The sequence below is a fragment of the Aspergillus chevalieri genome, chromosome 6, assembly GCF_016861735.1.
Source record: "Aspergillus chevalieri M1 DNA, chromosome 6, nearly complete sequence".
Classification (NCBI taxonomy): domain Eukaryota; kingdom Fungi; phylum Ascomycota; class Eurotiomycetes; order Eurotiales; family Aspergillaceae; genus Aspergillus; species Aspergillus chevalieri.
The window spans coordinates 1150099-1167265 of NC_057367.1; the positions used below are offsets into that span (position 1 = coordinate 1150099).

A 17167-nucleotide genomic window follows, 5' to 3' on the forward strand; every position below is an offset into this window, starting at 1 on the left:
GATTTCGACTCATTCTCAATTGCCACCTGCCATATCGAGTTTCGAAAGAGAGACTAACAGCGAGATAGTAACCAGTCTGCTTGATAACGGTCATCACTGCTTGAATTTACTTGGTTATCAAGAGGTAAGAGCGCATGCGCTACTCAAGGCACAGCAGTGCCTTGCACCCATCGCGTTTCCTTTATGATGACAACGAGTCAATCCATTCAATGATCTCTTCGGAGAACCGCCCCTCGAGCAATGTACCGCGCTGCAATCCAGACGGGATGAAATATGGTCCAGCGATCCATACTCTTCCTCCCTCATACCATACCGATGGCTTTCTTTTGACGGCTTCAGGGATGATTGGTTGTGGAGTTCTTTGAGGTTGGACTCAGTCGTTGGTGCGTTTTGTTCTCAGCTGGCTCTCTGTGGCTGTGGTTTGTTACGCTTGACTTGTGTCGATATCACTTCGTTGGCTGGTTGTCCGTTTTGGGCGACATGTTGAGGAAGTGGAATCGGCAGGGGATGGGATGAATTACCCGGCTTGGCTGATTTGCCTCGTTTCTCTTTTTTGTGAGATAACGAGGCATTCGTGCTCCGAGTTACGATTCAACTTGTTACGTCTGGTAGCATGTGCTGACGTTTTACTTGATAGTAGGGCTACCGTTTACTCTCGTTTAGAAATAGCATCCTAGTCCTAGTTTGAAATGCGAATGAGTACTTTTCATATGAAGAATCTTGATTGAATTGCTTCTCGCGTATGTACAGTAGAACAAAAGGCCCAACCTCCCACCATCTTGGATATCAATCTATTTCCACGTTCGTAGTCATCATCTCATCTATAAGCATCATCGTATTCTTTCTTTGTATCCTTCTGAATTTTCGATTTCTTTCCAGTAGACCCTTTTTTTTCTTTCTTTCTTCGGAACCGAATCAGAACATAGAAGGCAAAAAAGAGTTAAAGGCAGTTATAAAGCACAAAGACCAGGAGCTAACAGAAAGAATTCCAGGGTCAGTCGAAGAGTAAAAATGATATAATCAGGTTGCTGTCGTAGCTCTCATAAGCATAAGCGGCGGAAGTGCAAGTTGGGGGGGGGGTTAAGAAAAGGATCGTAAAAGGTTCTGCGCTGTTTATATTTTCTCCTCAGTCGGGGTTGTAGCACCGTTCCTCGACATGCTGTAGGGGGCCTGTTGAAGGGGGGATGTGTTAGCCACCAATAACGGATATATATGTTTTGACCAAGGAGGAGTTGCATACCAAGACTCTCTTTGCGTTGCACACCCGCCATGCCAAGTTGCGAACGTTCCCATCGGCCTGAACTACTTCAGGGGCCAATTCAATACCAAATCTGTGAATCAGGTTAGCATTGCTAGAATTCTAGCACAGAAAGACAAAAGGAACTCACGTTTGGTGCACGGCAAAAACGACCCGCTTGGCAAATTTACCATCCCGCTCCACGAGACTGCCAAACGACTCGTCCACACTCTCAGGGGCAATCTCAGGATCCCGATCGAAACAATTACGAACGATAGGCAATAGAGCAGATTCCACTGATGTCTCGGCCAGAGCCGGGTTCTGCAGGAGCATGTCCTCCTCGTTGAACCGGCGGATCCGGATCTCGAAGGGACGAGAAATGGCCATGACATTGTGCTTGCCGTTGTGGTGGTACCGGAACTCGAAGACACCCTGAGTCCAGAAGAGCTTGTCCCCCGAGAAGACGACTTCACCTGTCGCGTACTCACGGCCGTTCTCGTGATGGACCTCGTCGCTCGTGACAATTCCCTTTTCGCATGTCGAGTTGTCGTAGTGGCCCTGGTTGATAGCCACCCAACGACCCTGGGACGAGACACGGGTTACTTCGCGAGACGTGTTGTCAGTGACCCTGTAGAGACCAATCCAGTCCTTCTTGTTGTGCTTGAGAGGAGCAGTCCACCTGATCTTAACCGGAGCACCATATTCAAACACCAGGTTCTTGAGGTCACCGCGACGGTCCAGAGGCATCCGCGCGTTGGCTCCTTCGCGGCCGCTGGGTTGGTCGGGTTCATCAATAGAAGACGAGTTAGTGCTTTCAATCTCCAGTGAGTAGTCATGCAAGTCATAGCCAGCCAAGTCAGCGTCAATACGCGTGATGGTCACACGGGCCGGGTACTTCTGGAACAGGGCAGTGGTGTCCTTGACAAATGTGTTAACACCGGCCGCGAGCTTGGGACGAGCAGATTCAAGAAGTTCTTCGACAAATTCAAACGATTCATCGAAGATCTTGTCGACACTTCCGTGCAGCTGCTGCAGGGAAGGAGGCAGAGACCGTTTCAGACTCTTTACCAATCCAGCATCGCGACGCAGGCTCTGGCCATAAAGCTTCTGCATGTGTGGACGTTCTACAAACTGGATGAATGCCAGACTCAGGATGTGACTCAACAGAGCAAGGAAAGTAATGGCGGCGCTGTTAGTGATCAAGACCGCACCCCAGACGCCTGCGAGACCCAGGACACGCTCGGGGTTGTTCAAGAAGCGATAGATACCATCGTAGGTCAACTTGGACGACGCATTGAAGAAGAAGTCACCATAGAACCAACCGAATTCTCCGAGAGACTCGTAGATGCTGACATTGGTCCAGACTTGCAAGGCGACGAGACCCGCGCCCACGACGTGTCGCAGGAGAACCAGACCATATCCCCAATCAGCAGGGAAGGTATAGAGCTTCCATACGGCAGCAATGAAGCTAGCATAGCACATGATCATGCTCAGGTGGTAGGTGCCTTTCCACTGGCTCCAAGCCTCTTGCGGACTCTCACCATACTTGACGAAATGCCGGGTCCACCCTTTACTATTAGACTGACGGTTGAGCAAGTATCCGATACCGACGGAAAACCAGATACGCCATACGGCCGCATTTGCGACAAAGAGGAACTGATATCCCGGAGTTGAAGGCGTCAAGACAGCCAGAGCGAATACGAGAAACTGTACGAGCATCACAGAGGCATCTGTGTTTCGGTGCAGATCCAAATTGTGGGGACCGAGCAGGTTGTGGACTGACTCCGGTGGAGCGCTGGGGTCCAATGGCGCTTGGGGCACAGATTCATCGACAGAGGTTGGCGCAATGGGAGAGTCCGATCGGTGGGACGCAACTGCGGAGACCGAGTCCTGTTCCGTTGCTCGCTTGCGAGGCGGCGGAGGGTTGTACGTCCTGTCGATGTGAGGGTTCTCGACCAGGACCAGAAAGGCGAATTGTGCTGCATGGGCGATAATGGAGATGAACAGAACTTTGTAGCTTGCGGCCATCAACGAAATACCGTAGAAGCCAGCGTAGCCGACAGAATACATGGGGTGTGGGGCCATTTCGAAGACGCCATCAAAGGTCAATTCTCCCTCGAGGAGATAGAAGAAATCACCCCAGTACCAAGCATAGTCTTTTACCACACGATGGGCATCTAGTTTGACCCAGAGGTTGAACAGGACCAAGACGATACCCGCAGACCAGCGGAGGGTGCTCATGAGAATACTCTCGCTGACGGGGTGGTGACTACAAGCTATCGCAAAGAGGCAGTAAGACGTAAAGTCGCACATCAAGATCAAGTCCACCAGGCGTCTGAAGACAAGCCAAGTGTTGTACTCAATAGGGGCTTTGTCGAAGGAGTAATCGGCCCTGATCTTAGTCTCCAACTCTCGCTTGATGAGGTCGTATACCTGAGGGTGAGGGTTCTTGCCGGTCGCCGGGTTGACAAAGACCTTGGTCTTCTCCGCCCAGCGGACCAAGGTGTTATGGTGTGACTGGTTGTGAAGGAGCCAACCTATCCCAACGTTGTAACATGCACGCCAGAACAGGTAGACCGCGGCGAAGACGGGAACTCTGGCTCCTGCGGGGAGTTGCCAGAGAAGCAGGATGTGCGCCCCGAGGATGGCCAGCACAACCAGATCGGACAGGTTCTTAGGCTCCGAGGGCGACAGAAGTTGAGAAACCATGTCGTGAGTCTCCGGTACTGTAAACACTGTAACACGTGATTCCCGTTAGCAGGCGTGATACTGGGTGAGGCCACGCAACGCATGGTTGAAGCTATGCAACTATTCTAGAAGGTAGAATAAGACATACCAGTGCCACCCGGAGTTCTCCCAAATGCCTTCCCAGTCTTTCCCTTGGGTTCTGCATCCCCCGTGGCCGTCAAAGCCTCAGTGGTGGCAGCAGGATTGGTTTGAGAGGTGACGTTTCTCTCGCGGAGTCCATCATGTTCTTGATGGGTGCCTGTTGAAAGGCCACGATCCATAGCGGGTAAAGCTGTGGAAGCAAGAGATTTCAAAAGGACAATATGAGAGGGTGAGTTAAGAGAGAAGAAAAAGAGGAAGAAAAAGAAGGGAAAAGGGAAGAGGAAGAGAGCAACAGAAGCATGTGACAGTTGGCTTTCAGGGTCCAATGAGAGGCCTGAGCTCTGAGACCATGGATAACTTTGTCTCAACAAAATAACCAAGTTTCGACAATACGTTGAGGTAGAAAGAAGGCTGAAAGGAAAGAGAGAGAAGGGGAAGAAATTACAAACAAGAAATGAGAGGGTATTTATGATGAGGCTTTTCTTCGCTTCATTTCACCCTCTCTGAGTCTCTGCCTCTAATAACGACTCTTGACTCTCTGCCTCTCTCACTGTCTCTTTGGGGCTCGTTTCTCTGGTGGAGTCCCGTGCACGCTGGGGGAACGGAATTAGACCGGGTTGGCATTGACCAATCAGGCTGGCGGTAGACGATTGGCGAGCGAATCAGGCCGAAGGAGACAGAACATGTATTGTCACATCGTTACAACTACAGCGTCATTGTTATTCTAGCAGTTACACCACTTGATGGTAATTGCTGGTCTAGTATCGTGCGGCTCTCATAATTGACTTTGAATTTACCACGGAATTGACTCGATCACGAACAATGTCCCTCATAAGAGTCGAGTCTGGAATGCCTCGACCATTCTCAAAGTACATTACCATACCTGTACGTAGCGGTAACTGCGGATACCTCTGACCTGCGCGGCTGTTATTGGCCAATGGGCCTAGCACTAACCGAGAGCAGACTAACGCTGCACGTCGGACCAGTCGCGCAATGCGTATCCGTGAAGTACTCCGGAGTAGAAGGACTAGACTCATGGACGGTGCTCGAGCATGTCCTGAACAAATGAGATGATTGAGGGGTAGCTATTCAGTGTCTATGTACAGTATGCGCTCAGTCAATCTTTCATTAATTTCAATTGAAGGTGCATGAGGGTGGGGGGGGGGGGATGCTAACACCCATTCCTAGAAGAGTAAAGGTGGCATTCTCCGGTATTGGCTGGAAGAGGAGCCGGTGACATCACATACAGGTAGTCGAGTACTGTCCACGCCGCATTGTGTAGAGGTGCAATACAAAGGTGCTAGTAGAAGAATTACATTATACTCTCTAATGTACATGTAAACAATGGCCTTAGCATCAACTGATCCAGGTACTCGACAATACCTCTCAATGCAGGCACATGCCAGGAACTTGAATCCGAAGAGGCACACGAGTAGCACACGGCCAGAACGAGGGAAACCGGTTGCGTTGGGGCCACAGCCCCAGTCGTGATATCACGGGATCTTCACAGGCCTCTGGTATCAGAGCCCGAAGCTTATGTGGAAAGCCCAGAAATCATACTAATAATGGTAATATTAATGAGAATATCAATTCCGCAATAACATTATTCGACTCTTCTCAACAGAGAAACAATGCGCATGCTCAACTACCGTAGTCTAGCGTCATTGCACCACGGATGATAGACATTGCAAGGAATGCACCCTGGTCCGTCGCACAGCATTTCCTGCAAATGATGATACATATGCATTAAGGCGCCATAAACGGTGGTCATAGCAGCTGCATTAGAATGGCCCGGCATAGCAGAGTAACGTACATACTTGTACTCCGTATACTGTACGGAGTAGCACTTGTACATGAAGTGCAGGAATCCGGTATCTTATCGCAGCCTCCGACACCGCTCTCATCCCCGCCAATCGCCACCGGACTTTTTGTCATCCCGAAAAATGCAGCATGATGCTTATCAAGCACTCTTTGCCATCGTCTATCAAATTCGTGAACTGTAGCTATTGAGGTCTTTCTTCGTTACTTTTATCAGATCTTTGTGTCTTATTTGATTAGTAGCAGAAGAATCAACAAAATGGCACCCTCATTTGAGGAGCCAACGGCTGAATACATCACAGCGCCGTCCAAGATGGCGCCAAATCTGGTGGCCCCCGAACCAGGTATGTCGCTTGGCAATCATGTCTAGTGAAACTGCTAACACAGAGCAGAGCACTGTCCGGGCCCCGAATCCGAAAAGGCAGGCCAAGGGGATGCCTGCGCTGGCTGTCCCAATCAATCCATCTGTGCTTCCGCGCCCAAAGGCCCCGATCCAGACATCCCGATTATCACCGAACGTCTTTCGCAAATCCGACACAAAATCCTAGTGCTTTCTGGTAAAGGCGGTGTCGGAAAATCGACCTTTACTTCCCTCTTGGCCCATGCTTTCGCGGCAAATCCCGACTCGACAGTAGGAATTATGGATACCGACATCTGTGGACCATCCGTTCCCAAAATGATGGGCGTTGAGGCGGAAACAATTCATGTGAGCAACGCGGGTTGGAGTCCAGTTTGGGTTACGGATAATTTGGGGGCTATGAGTGTGCAATTCATGCTGCCTAACCGGGATGACGCGGTCATTTGGAGAGGTCCCAAGAAGAACGGGCTCATCAAACAGTTCCTGAAAGATGTGGACTGGGGCGAATTGGATTATCTGATTGTGGATACTCCCCCAGGTACTTCAGACGAGCATCTGTCGGTGAACTCGCTTCTGAAGGAGTCCGGTGTTGATGGGGCCGTGGTGGTGACCACTCCCCAGGAAGTATCACTGTTGGATGTCCGCAAAGAAATTGACTTCTGTCGCAAGGCCGGCATCCGTGTTCTGGGCTTGGTAGAGAATATGTCGGGATTTGTTTGCCCCAAATGCACCCACGAGTCTCAGATTTACCGGGCCACCACCGGAGGCGGTCGACGACTCGCGAAGAAGATGGGTATTCCCTTTTTGGGGGCCGTTCCTTTGGACCCTCGGGTTGGTATGGCCTGTGATTTTGGCGAGAGCTTTGTGGACAATTTTCCGGATAGTCCGGCGTCGCAGGCGATCAAACAGGTCGTGCGCTCGGTCGGTCAGCTGATCGGAGAGGACCCAGATCAGGTTCTGCCTGCAGATATGGTTGAGTGATGAAGCCGTTTATCGTTTCACTTTGTCAGCTTTCTTGGATGCATCTCAAGGCGTTTTTATTTCTTTTGCCAGTTTCCCGATTCTGGCGTTTTTGGACATAGCACACATATTTCTGATACCAGCAATTACGAATGAATGGACATGCAACTAGAATCATCCAAGTCTAACTGAAATGAAGAGTTCGTCCACAGCATTGTCCAACGGCCACTGTATGGACATGTCGATCACCTCCCGCAATCTGCCCCTTATGGAAGCATTGCAGCCAGCAGAAGAGTTGCTATCTTAGCAAGATTCATCCGACATCAACTTTGGGATAGACTGTTATTTCAAATAACTTTCCTCACATTATGCTAGATTTATGATGTTGTGTTATTTGTGCACCGAATCATGATCTAACGCTTGTTCTGAATCTGAAACGATGCCCCTAATTGTCCCGCCGCAAAGCACCATCATCAACTCTCCTCCTCCTCAAACATGTTAAATCGAGCTGTTGCAGCGCCGGAACTGGGACTGTTTCACCAGTATAGCTTCAATCCACCCTGATTGGCGTCATGGCTTCTGATTTCCCTTCGTTAACGCCGTCTGCGACGGCCGGCGGCTGTCATTACTATATTTTCAATCTCCGCAACAGGCGCCGGCGCCAGTCCTCTGTATCAGAAATATGACTACCGTTCCTTTTCTCTGACAGACAGTCGGGACTTGCTGGATCTATCTTCTCTAACCCTGCGGATCTGAGGAGGCCAAGGTGGGCCATTTGCTACACACTGTGCAAAACAATTCATATTAAAGGAGCAATACGATATCCTCATTCTAATAAGTGGCTTTGGCTTACCATACTTATATTATATTGTATGTTAACCAGGTCTATTACTTGGCTTGTGCTCAATAGGGGTTTGTCTCCATTGTGGCTAACTGAAATCTTCCTGTCATTTTTTCCTTTTTTCCGCACATTCTATTCATAAAATGCTTTGATTTACCCTTCCTTCTTTCTTCTCATTTCGTTCTTGGAGGTGCTTGGTCGCCTCTTTACATTCTCTTCACGCCTTTTGATATACACGGGTGTCCTAGTCTGGACTGGACCTCGTTTACTTTTCTTTCTTTCTTTTTTTTTTTTTGATATAGATCTTTTTCTTCAGGAAAGAAAGGCTGGTTTCTTTTTGCTCTTCGATTATCTTTCATTTTAACTTATATACTAGGAACAAGTTCGGGATTGGTACAATGCAGCTCCTACAGTCCTTTGTGTTTGCTCTGCTTTTTAGCTGCGAGGCGCGCTCTGCGCCCACACCAACTACGACTCGCTCGCAACTACAAGGCAGGTCCTTTAAAATTGAGCGAGTCCGCCAAGGTGCCTCCGTCCTCGATGGTGCCACTGCTCTGCAGAGATCATACAGGAAATATGGAATTGCGGCGGTGGACTTAGGCATTGATGATCTATTGGATATCAAGCCCTTGAGCTCTGGTAACAGCCAAACCAACACAGACGATGACCAAACCGGAGAGGTTAGCGCTGTGTCTGTCCAGGGAGACGCTCAGTTTGTCTCGCCAGTTACAATTGGTGGACAGACGATTGTCATGAACTTTGATACTGGCTCCGCAGACTTGTAGGTTCCAATTGAGCTCCTTTTACTGCGTGTAGCATGGATGACTAACGAGCTTGACACAGTTGGGTGATGAACACACAGCTTCCATCTGATCAGACGAAAGGACACACCATTTATGACCCTTCGAAATCATCTACTTACAAAGAAATGAAGGATTACACTTTCAACATCACCTACGGCGACTCCTCGTATGCATACGGCGGTGTGGGGCAAGACACAGTTGACATCGGCGGCGCAACGGCCACGGGGCAAGCAGTCGGCTTACCAACCGAAGTCTCCAGCTACTTCGTAGGGGACACTTGCTCGAACGGCCTGGTGGGACTGGGCTTCTCGGTCCTCAACATGGTCCAACCCGAGCCCCAAAAAACCTTCTTTGACAACGTCGCCGATAACTTAGACGAGCCTCTTTTTACCGCCCTCCTTAAAAGTGACGGCCAAGGTGAATACGAGTTTGGGACCATCGACCCCAACAAATATTCGGGCCAGCTGATCAACGTAACCGTTGATCCGTCTGCTGGCTTCTGGCAATTTGACTCCAAGTTCTTCTCGGTTGGAAACGGACCTCTGGAACAAGTCTCTACAGCACCTACATCGATTGTCGACTCTGGCACTTCGCTGATGCTGATGAGTCCCGAGGTTGCTGCCGCTTACTACGCTCAGGTTGATCGTGCAGTGTATGCCAACAGTGCTGGAGGATGGATTTACCCTTGCAGCTCGGAACTCCCAAACTTTTCGGTTGCGGTTGGGAACAGCTATATGGCCACGGTCCCGGGGTCGTTGATTAACTTTGCGGGGGTGGGCCAGAATAGCACAACAGGTGAAGACCGTAAGTACTGCAGTTTCTTTTTGATATGATTGACGATTGACTGACGTCTAATCTCATTCCAGTGTGCTATGGTGGTATCCAATCGAACCAAGACACCTCATTGCAGATCCTTGGAGATGTGTTTATGAAGTCTATGTTTGTTGTCTTTGATAAGAGAGGGCCATCCATTTCATTCGCGTCTCCTGTATGGGAATAGTAGTCGGATTCTGAGGGATTGTTGGATACAAGGATCTTCAGGCCTTTTGCATGTTATTCTATATTCATCGACTGCAAACAAGAGTTTAAATAGCACGAATATACGCATTCTCTAACATTCCTTGTAGCATTATCGATGCAAATGTACTAACTACATACTACTGGATGACTCATCCTCGCAACCCTAAGGAGGGAAAAAAAATCCTTGACCGCCCGCAGCAAAAAGCGCCCCAAGGGAATTGTTTGCTTTGTACCGGTATTGGAGAAGCCCATATCTATTTCCACAATTTCAATATCTTATCTCTTGAGATCCCACTGTCATTACGGGATCTCTTCATAGCCCAAGACGCTCTCCAAGCCAATCGTGATCCTTGGGCGACGGGCAGCCGTCCGAACAACAACCCCGCGATTCGTTCGATCCACTACCGCAACTGCCCCTCGTCTTCTATCTCCCCTGCTTAACACCAGCAACCTCCCAACCCGCTCATTCGCAAACATGGCCATCAACTCAGCTCCTGAGACCTCCCTCCTCTCCCTCCTTTACCGGTCCTACCCCGCCGCCATCTCGCCTGATGCCACGGAGCCCGACCTCCTGCACGCGAGCCCCAAGATCTTCCCGCAAACCGAATTTTCCACCTCCGAGCACGCCGACATCAAGCAATGGCTGGCGACGATCTCGGGTCTCCAGAGCGCCCTCACCAGTGATGACAAGGCCGCTGTTTCGCAGATCCTCTCGCAACTGAACGGGCACCTGGCCTCGCGGACGACCCTGCTCGGTACCAAGCCCTCTGTCGCTGATATCTCCGCGTATGCGCTTTTGGGCCCTGTAGTGGAGAAATGGACCCCCGAGGAGCGTACTGGTGAGAAGGGATACCACCACATTGTTCGTCATGTGGATTTTGTGCAGAACAGCCGCCTGTTTGGATTGCAGATCCCCGATGAGGAGAAGGTTGGCGTTGACCTGGACGATGTGCGCTTCTTCCCCAAGCCCGTTGATCCCAAGGAGGAGAAGGAGCGGAAGAAGAAGGAGAAGGCTGCTGCTCAGAACCCTGCTGCCGCTGGCGAGTCGAAGACCGTTGTTGTCGGACAGGGCAAGTCTGAGCAGGCCAAGGGCGAGGAGGCCACTGGAGGCAAGAAGGAAAAGAAGGACAAGAAAGAGAAGAAGGAGAAGCAGCCTAAGCAGCCCAAGGCTGCTCCCGCACCTGCTGCCCCGCCATCGCCTTCCATCATTGACCTGCGCATTGGTCATATCCTGCGCGCTGTGAACCACCCCAACGCCGACTCGCTCTATGTCTCGACCATCGACTGCGGTGATGCCCCCGGCACTGAGAACACCTCGTTGGATGAAGCCACAGGAAAAACCGTGCGAACTGTGTGCTCCGGTCTGAACGGCCTGGTTCCCCTGGAGGAGATGCAAAACCGCAAGATCGTCGCCGTCTGCAACCTCAAACCCGTGACCATGCGTGGCATCAAGTCCTGCGCGATGGTCCTCGCCGCCTCTCCCCGCGTCGCTGAGGGTGAGGACTCGCACGCCGGCCCCGTCGAGCTGGTCAGCCCGCCTCAGGACGCACCGGCTGGTGAGCGTGTCACCTTCGACGGCTGGAGTGAGGGTGAGCCGGAGAAGGTTCTGAACCCCAAGAAGAAGGTGTGGGAGACTTTCCAGCCTGGATTCACGACTACGGAGGACTTGGAGGTTGCGTTTGATAGCAGCGCTGTGCCAGCTGTGCAGGGCCAGGAGGGCAAGCCGGCTCTGGGCAAGCTGCTCACTGCGTCCGGTGGTCTTTGCAAGGCTAAGACCTTGAAGAATGCTGCTGTTCGGTAGAGCTGGTTACTGATTATCTTACGTGTTGAATGTTATACGAGAAATGGATCGCATTTCACTTTTAGTGTAAAAAGCAGCTTAGGATGAGCATGGAACTTGATTTTCAATTCTTAATCCCTCTGTTCGTTTGTAGATCACAAAGTTGAGTTCTATACTACTTCCCGTATTGATGCTGAAACTTCAAAGTACCTCCGGTGCAACTGTCGCAGTGATACTTTGGAGCTTTTCCGCTTCCGCCAGAAGCGGCAAAAAGACCACCTGCGACATCATCGGACTTCAACACCGACTGCGACTAACTCTACCCGCAATTAATTGGCCTATATACAGGGGTAATAGAGCCCCATTATTTCTAATTTCTCTATTCATTTATTTGAATTCCAATAATATCCTCAATATTCTTTAAGCGTTCGCTTAATCTGCAACGGACGAGGCCACCCTCCAGGATCCCAGGATCGGATCTGGAGACCCTGAACTTCGGTGGTTCTTCGTTATCCCTACTTCTCTCATTCCGCTTTACTCCTACTAGGCGCATGCTACCGTTAGCGACATGGACAGGCACAAGGCCTTGATGAGCGGCTACCCAGCCTACCCCCGCGGCCAGAGCAGTTACCGGTAAGCCGATAACCCATTGCAGATCACATTCTATCAACCCTTGTCCGCAATTCAATAGTCTGATTGGCCCTTCTGTTACTTATTAGATTCCAACCACGTCCACAAACAGCCCTGCGACGACGAAGACAGCTAATCAACCGACTGATCCTCCTCGGCGGCGTCTCCCTGTTCATATCCATCCTCATCTTTCCCTCATGGCGAGCCGCGATCCTCCCCACGTTAACCGTGGGCCTCCTCTCCTCCGGCGAAGACTTGCAGCTCCAGACCGTTCGACATTATGATCTTTCTGCGGTGCAGGGATCAGGAAGTGGTTGGGAGCATGGGGAGCGGGTGTTGTTGTGCACGCCACTCAGAGATGCGACTGCGCACTTGCCCATGTTCTTTTCGCATCTGCGAAACCTCACCTACCCGCATAACCTCGTCGACCTAGCATTCCTGGTTTCAGATTCGAAAGACGGGACACTTGGTATGTTGTCGGAGATGTTGGAGGAGATGCAGACGGATCCGGATCCAGGGATGACGTTTGGTGAAATCTCGGTGATTCAGAAGGATTTCGGACAGCAGGTGACGCAGGATTTTGAGAGTCGGCATGGTTTTGCTGCGCAGGCTGGGCGGAGAAAGAGGATGGGGCAGGCGAGGAATTGGCTGTTGACGGCTACTTTGCGGCCGACGCATAGCTGGGTTTATTGGAGGGACGCGGATGTGGAGACTGCGCCGGCTACTATCATTGAGGATCTTATGAGACATGATAAGGATGTTATCGTTCCTAGTAAGTTTCCAGTGGTTTGTTGCGTTTGCGTTCTCGTGTTCGGTGGCTAACAAGATGTCAGATGTTTGGCGACCCCTGCCTGACTGGTTGGGCGGAGAGCAGCCGTATGATTTGAACTCCTGGCAGGAGTCTGAGACGGCGCTGGCTCTTGCTGAGTCATTAGATGAGGATGCAGTCATTGTGGAGGGATATGCCGAGTATGCCACATGGCGGCCTCACCTCGCCTATCTGCGTGATCCATTTGGTGATTCTGAAATGGAGATGGATCTTGATGGTATTGGCGGTGTCAGTATCCTGGCCAAGGCGAAGGTATTCCGCGCGGGTGTCCATTTCCCTGCCTTCAGTTTCGAGAGACATGCCGAGACGGAAGCATTTGGAAAGGTAGGTCCGCTCCAATTATTCAGCTTACCATGGCGCTAACCAGTCAGATGGCCCGCCGCATGGGCTTTTCAGTCGTTGGACTCCCTCACTACACAATCTGGCATCTGTACGAACCAAGCGTCGACGACCTTAAGCACATGGAAGAATTGGCCCACGAGCAAGAACAGCGCGAGAAAGAAGAAAAAGAAGAGGCTAGACAGAACGAGCGCGTGAACTCTTTATTCCAGGACCCCAAGTCGCAGTGGGAGGTTGACGGCGCAGTTATCCACGATGCCGTAATGAAGGAGCAGAAGCAAGACCCGAAGAACGTTGAAGCTCAGAAGGGTTCTGGAGAGGGTCCTGCTGCTAGTCCGGTGAAAGAGAGCTCTGGTGCTGAAAGGCAGTGAGCGAGTAATCCGGTGGCAAAGACACTCCAGCAGGCTGGATGTCTATTCTTGAGTCACCGTCGTCTATGAATATGGCTATGAGTTACGCTCCCGTAGGGATGGGATCATTGTTATTGTGTTTATGGTGTTATTGTGTCAAGTTATTATCTCACTATATGTATTCTTACTTATCCTTGTTGTATGACTAGAGCCATTGTCAAACAGCATAGAAATCTGAAGTTATTCATACACCCAAATTTGTCCGTATATAAGCAGTGGTCCGTGCATCTCCGATCCACCGGCGCGTCACCGCGTCAAGTCAATTCTTTCATCTCCAGAGCAGAATTGTCGACAATTCGCATATAAAGATACCAATTCTCAAAATGTCTACCCAAGCAGCCCGAAGCATCCCCTTCACACACACCACTCCCCAGCAAGGCTTCAGACTGCTCGAACTGTCCCCGGAACTAATGGAGCTGATCTCCTCGAATGAAGCGCCCACGTACGTCCCCCACACCCTACACTACTCCATATTCCAAACTAACCATTCGATAAAAACAAAGACTCGAACTAAAATCCCTCCCTCCCTCACAATCGCAAACTGAATCCCAATCCGAGCCCGACGAAGCCCGCGACTACGTCCACCTCTGCACACCCAATAAAACCTACCAAGTCCGACAAGTCCAGTCTTCGAATTCACTACATATCCTCCGACCAAGTACCAATGCTGCTATCGAGGAAAACAAGAACGAGGTTGATAATAATGGCGACGATGATATGGACATGGAACTGGCCATGAACACCGAGACCGTGACGTCCATTGCGAAATGCGGCTCGACGCTGGAACTATATATGCCGAAGGAAGGGTTCTCTGCGATCCCCTTTTTGGTCAAAAAACTGAGGTTCTATTCGGGGGGTCAGGATAGGGCGGATGTGGATGTGGATATGGTTGATGGTGATGAGGGCGAGTGTGCGAGAATTACGATGAATGCGCTTTTCGCGGATATCCCCGTCTCCAAGGCACAATGTGAACAAGGTTGGATAGAGCTTTGTGCGTTCGTCCTTCGCTCCAATGTCAACACCAATACACCCAGTGCCAATTGCTGGCGGCCTTCTGCGAAAGTCAAGGTTGATGTCTGGAAGAGAGTCGTGGAGGGCGCGGTGTTGCAGGGGATCAACCTGGAGAAACAATTCTTGTTGAATGATCTATGGAAGTCGGTCCTCGATGATAACGGCGAGGAACCGTTCCCGGCGGGTTTGTTCGAGGCGGTTGTGAGGAGGGTTTGTGAGGATTCTACTGCTTCTGGGGAGGTTATGCAATGTGAGTTCTTTCACTCTGGAAAGAGGGTAAAGTAACTGACAACTGACAGGGACTAATATTGAGAAACCCCGTTGTATACAATGGATCGGCGAGACGTATCTAGAAGCCAAAGCGCCCACTGCAACGTCTGCACTCGGACGCAGCGAGTTTCTCAACGCGTGGAAAGATCATCTTCCTGAGTCGTGGAGGAGTGAGGTTACATTTTCCAAGTTGCCTGTATGTTCTACTTCTTTCCTATCTGCTACAGTTCTAACAAGCTACAGGAGGGATCGTACAAATTTCCTGATCCGACGTCGATTTGCTATGTGAAAGAAGGTGATCGACAAAAGGTGAAGAAGAACCTATCGACAGATGCCAGTGCTGCTACTACGGCCAAGAAATCGAGGAACTGGCATGAACTGTTCAGAAACCAGCGACGGCGTTAAGCCAAAGAAAGTATAACATCATGCTATTCGAGCTCCTCTCGACAATCTAGTTATAACGGCTATGCATAAAACAACGAGTAGTTCAACACCAAGCATACTTCTCATTCCAGAACCACTCGACATCATCGCCCAATCCCTGTTCACCACCGATCCATCTCAAACTAGCGATACTGCTCTTCTCGCGATGAATAACCTCAGCAGTTGGATCTAACAAGGAAACAGCCTTTTGCATTAACGGAGCCGGATTCCAGAACTCAACCCTTGCCATGCCCCACTCATGCGCCTCGCGCTGAGCACGTCGTAGGACGGCCGCCATGGCTTCGATAGTGGCCTCCGTCTGCGCCGGGGTCGTGGGCTCATCGTAAACCCACCGCAAAATGAACAGGGTGTTTTCCTCGGGCGTTTCGCCAAAGTTTCGGTTCCAGGCGCAATACACACCAGCGCCATCGTGGCCGACGCCTTTTATTACCGGAGCGGCCTTTTCCGGGCAGAGTCGTTCGGCATAAAACTCCTCACGGGCCCAATGCCACGTGAAATGCTCAAAGTCAGGGTTGACAGCGACCTTTGCACCGGGGGATTTGAGAGACGCAGCACGCAGGAACTCCCGCTCTTTCTTCACCACCTCCTTGCTGCACATAGCACCATTGATTTCCTCCGCCGTCAGATCCCTGATCCACGGCAAATCCACCCCCGGCAACTCGCGCTTAAACTCCCTCTCATTAATGGGCACCAACTCAATATGCGCCGAGTCAAACGGCTCCCACCCAAATTGCTTATAAAACTCCTTCCCAATATCTGACCACAGCACCGTAAACAACGCCTTCTCTCTCCCATCTTTCACCTTATCAATCTGCCACGTCTCCAGCTCAATCGCCAACTCCTCCATCATCCTCTTCGCATACCCCATCCCCCGAAACTCGGGCCGACAATAAACACTGCCCACCCCATGCGTCGCCGTCTCCTCCACCTTCCCGCCATACGCCACAACAGCGCTTTTCTTAAACGACTCGCACGAGGCGAAGATCGTGCGGTGGTCGGGTTCCTGCGTGCGGTCGACCAGGATCCAGCATGTGAGGCGGTTTCCTGTGAGTTGCTGCTGCTTGAGGTGGTCTTCGCGGGCGATATATGCGGAGACTTCCAGGGGGCCTTTCCAGACTGCGCTGTTGAGTTTGAGGACCGTGATGCGTTCGGTGGGGGTTGCGGGGGCTAGGATGAGGGAGGGGGAGTCGCCTGGGGGGAGGGGGGTTGTGTTTGTGATTGTGTTTGCGTCTGCGGCTGTGCTGGTAGTGCCATCGGTTATCGTGGGCGAGTCTGTGCCGTTTGTTATGATGTTTGAGGGGATGGGGTTCGGGGGGTAGGAAACGTCAGCGGCGAAGACCATGTTGATCGATGGACGGGTAGGAAGTAAAGAAATAGAGTAGACAGGATAGAATAAGAGAATAATATATTCTATACCAAGAAGTAGTATAGCTCTTCAGTCAAAGTAGGTATTCAACAAAACTAGTCTGAAGTAGTAGTGATAGTAGTAGTTTGAAGGTTTGACAGCTGACGGATAAGAAAAATAAAACGGACCGGACCCTGGAAATCTCCCCGGATATATATTCCCACTTTATTTCCCCGTAAGTTA

The 17167-nt window shown here is 50.7% G+C and overlaps 7 protein-coding genes across 7 annotated transcripts; 5 read left to right on the forward strand and 2 right to left on the reverse strand.

Annotated features, from left to right (window-relative positions):
• Positions 1–1113: 1113 nt before the first annotated feature.
• CHO2 (phosphatidylethanolamine N-methyltransferase) lies at positions 1114–4245 on the reverse strand (the record flags this gene model as incomplete). Its single annotated transcript, XM_043281577.1, has 4 exons — positions 1114–1170; positions 1241–1331; positions 1389–3972; positions 4074–4245. The coding sequence occupies 4 exons, from the start codon at positions 4243–4245 to the stop codon at positions 1114–1116; spliced, it is 2904 nt and encodes a 967-aa protein (XP_043139042.1).
• A 1898-nt stretch (positions 4246–6143) lies between these two features.
• nbp35 (Fe-S cluster-binding ATPase) lies at positions 6144–7223 on the forward strand (the record flags this gene model as incomplete). The annotated part of the gene is made up of 2 exons (XM_043281578.1): positions 6144–6228; positions 6277–7223. The coding sequence occupies 2 exons, from the start codon at positions 6144–6146 to the stop codon at positions 7221–7223; spliced, it is 1032 nt and encodes a 343-aa protein (XP_043139043.1).
• Positions 7224–8441: 1218 nt separating this feature from the next.
• On the forward strand, positions 8442–9846 carry ACHE_60408S (pepsin-like aspartic protease; the record flags this gene model as incomplete). Its single annotated transcript, XM_043281579.1, has 3 exons — positions 8442–8824; positions 8887–9650; positions 9713–9846. The coding sequence occupies 3 exons, from the start codon at positions 8442–8444 to the stop codon at positions 9844–9846; spliced, it is 1281 nt and encodes a 426-aa protein (XP_043139044.1).
• Positions 9847–10341: 495 nt separating this feature from the next.
• On the forward strand, positions 10342–11667 carry ARC1_2 (putative cofactor for methionyl- and glutamyl-tRNA synthetases; the record flags this gene model as incomplete). The annotated part of the gene is made up of 1 exon (XM_043281580.1): positions 10342–11667. The coding sequence occupies one exon, from the start codon at positions 10342–10344 to the stop codon at positions 11665–11667; it is 1326 nt and encodes a 441-aa protein (XP_043139045.1).
• Positions 11668–12214: 547 nt separating this feature from the next.
• On the forward strand, positions 12215–13815 carry ANP1 (ANP1/MMN9/VAN1 family protein; the record flags this gene model as incomplete). Its single annotated transcript, XM_043281581.1, has 4 exons — positions 12215–12279; positions 12366–13048; positions 13110–13429; positions 13477–13815. The coding sequence occupies 4 exons, from the start codon at positions 12215–12217 to the stop codon at positions 13813–13815; spliced, it is 1407 nt and encodes a 468-aa protein (XP_043139046.1).
• A 362-nt stretch (positions 13816–14177) lies between these two features.
• On the forward strand, positions 14178–15540 carry ACHE_60411S (putative sister chromatid cohesion protein Dcc1; the record flags this gene model as incomplete). Its single annotated transcript, XM_043281582.1, has 4 exons — positions 14178–14296; positions 14358–15115; positions 15165–15331; positions 15379–15540. 4 exons carry the CDS (start codon positions 14178–14180, stop codon positions 15538–15540), a joined length of 1206 nt encoding a protein of 401 aa, XP_043139047.1.
• Positions 15541–15622: 82 nt separating this feature from the next.
• On the reverse strand, positions 15623–16921 carry ACHE_60412A (uncharacterized protein; the record flags this gene model as incomplete). The annotated part of the gene is made up of 1 exon (XM_043281583.1): positions 15623–16921. One exon carries the CDS (start codon positions 16919–16921, stop codon positions 15623–15625), a length of 1299 nt encoding a protein of 432 aa, XP_043139048.1.
• Between the last annotated feature and the right edge of the window lie 246 nt (positions 16922–17167).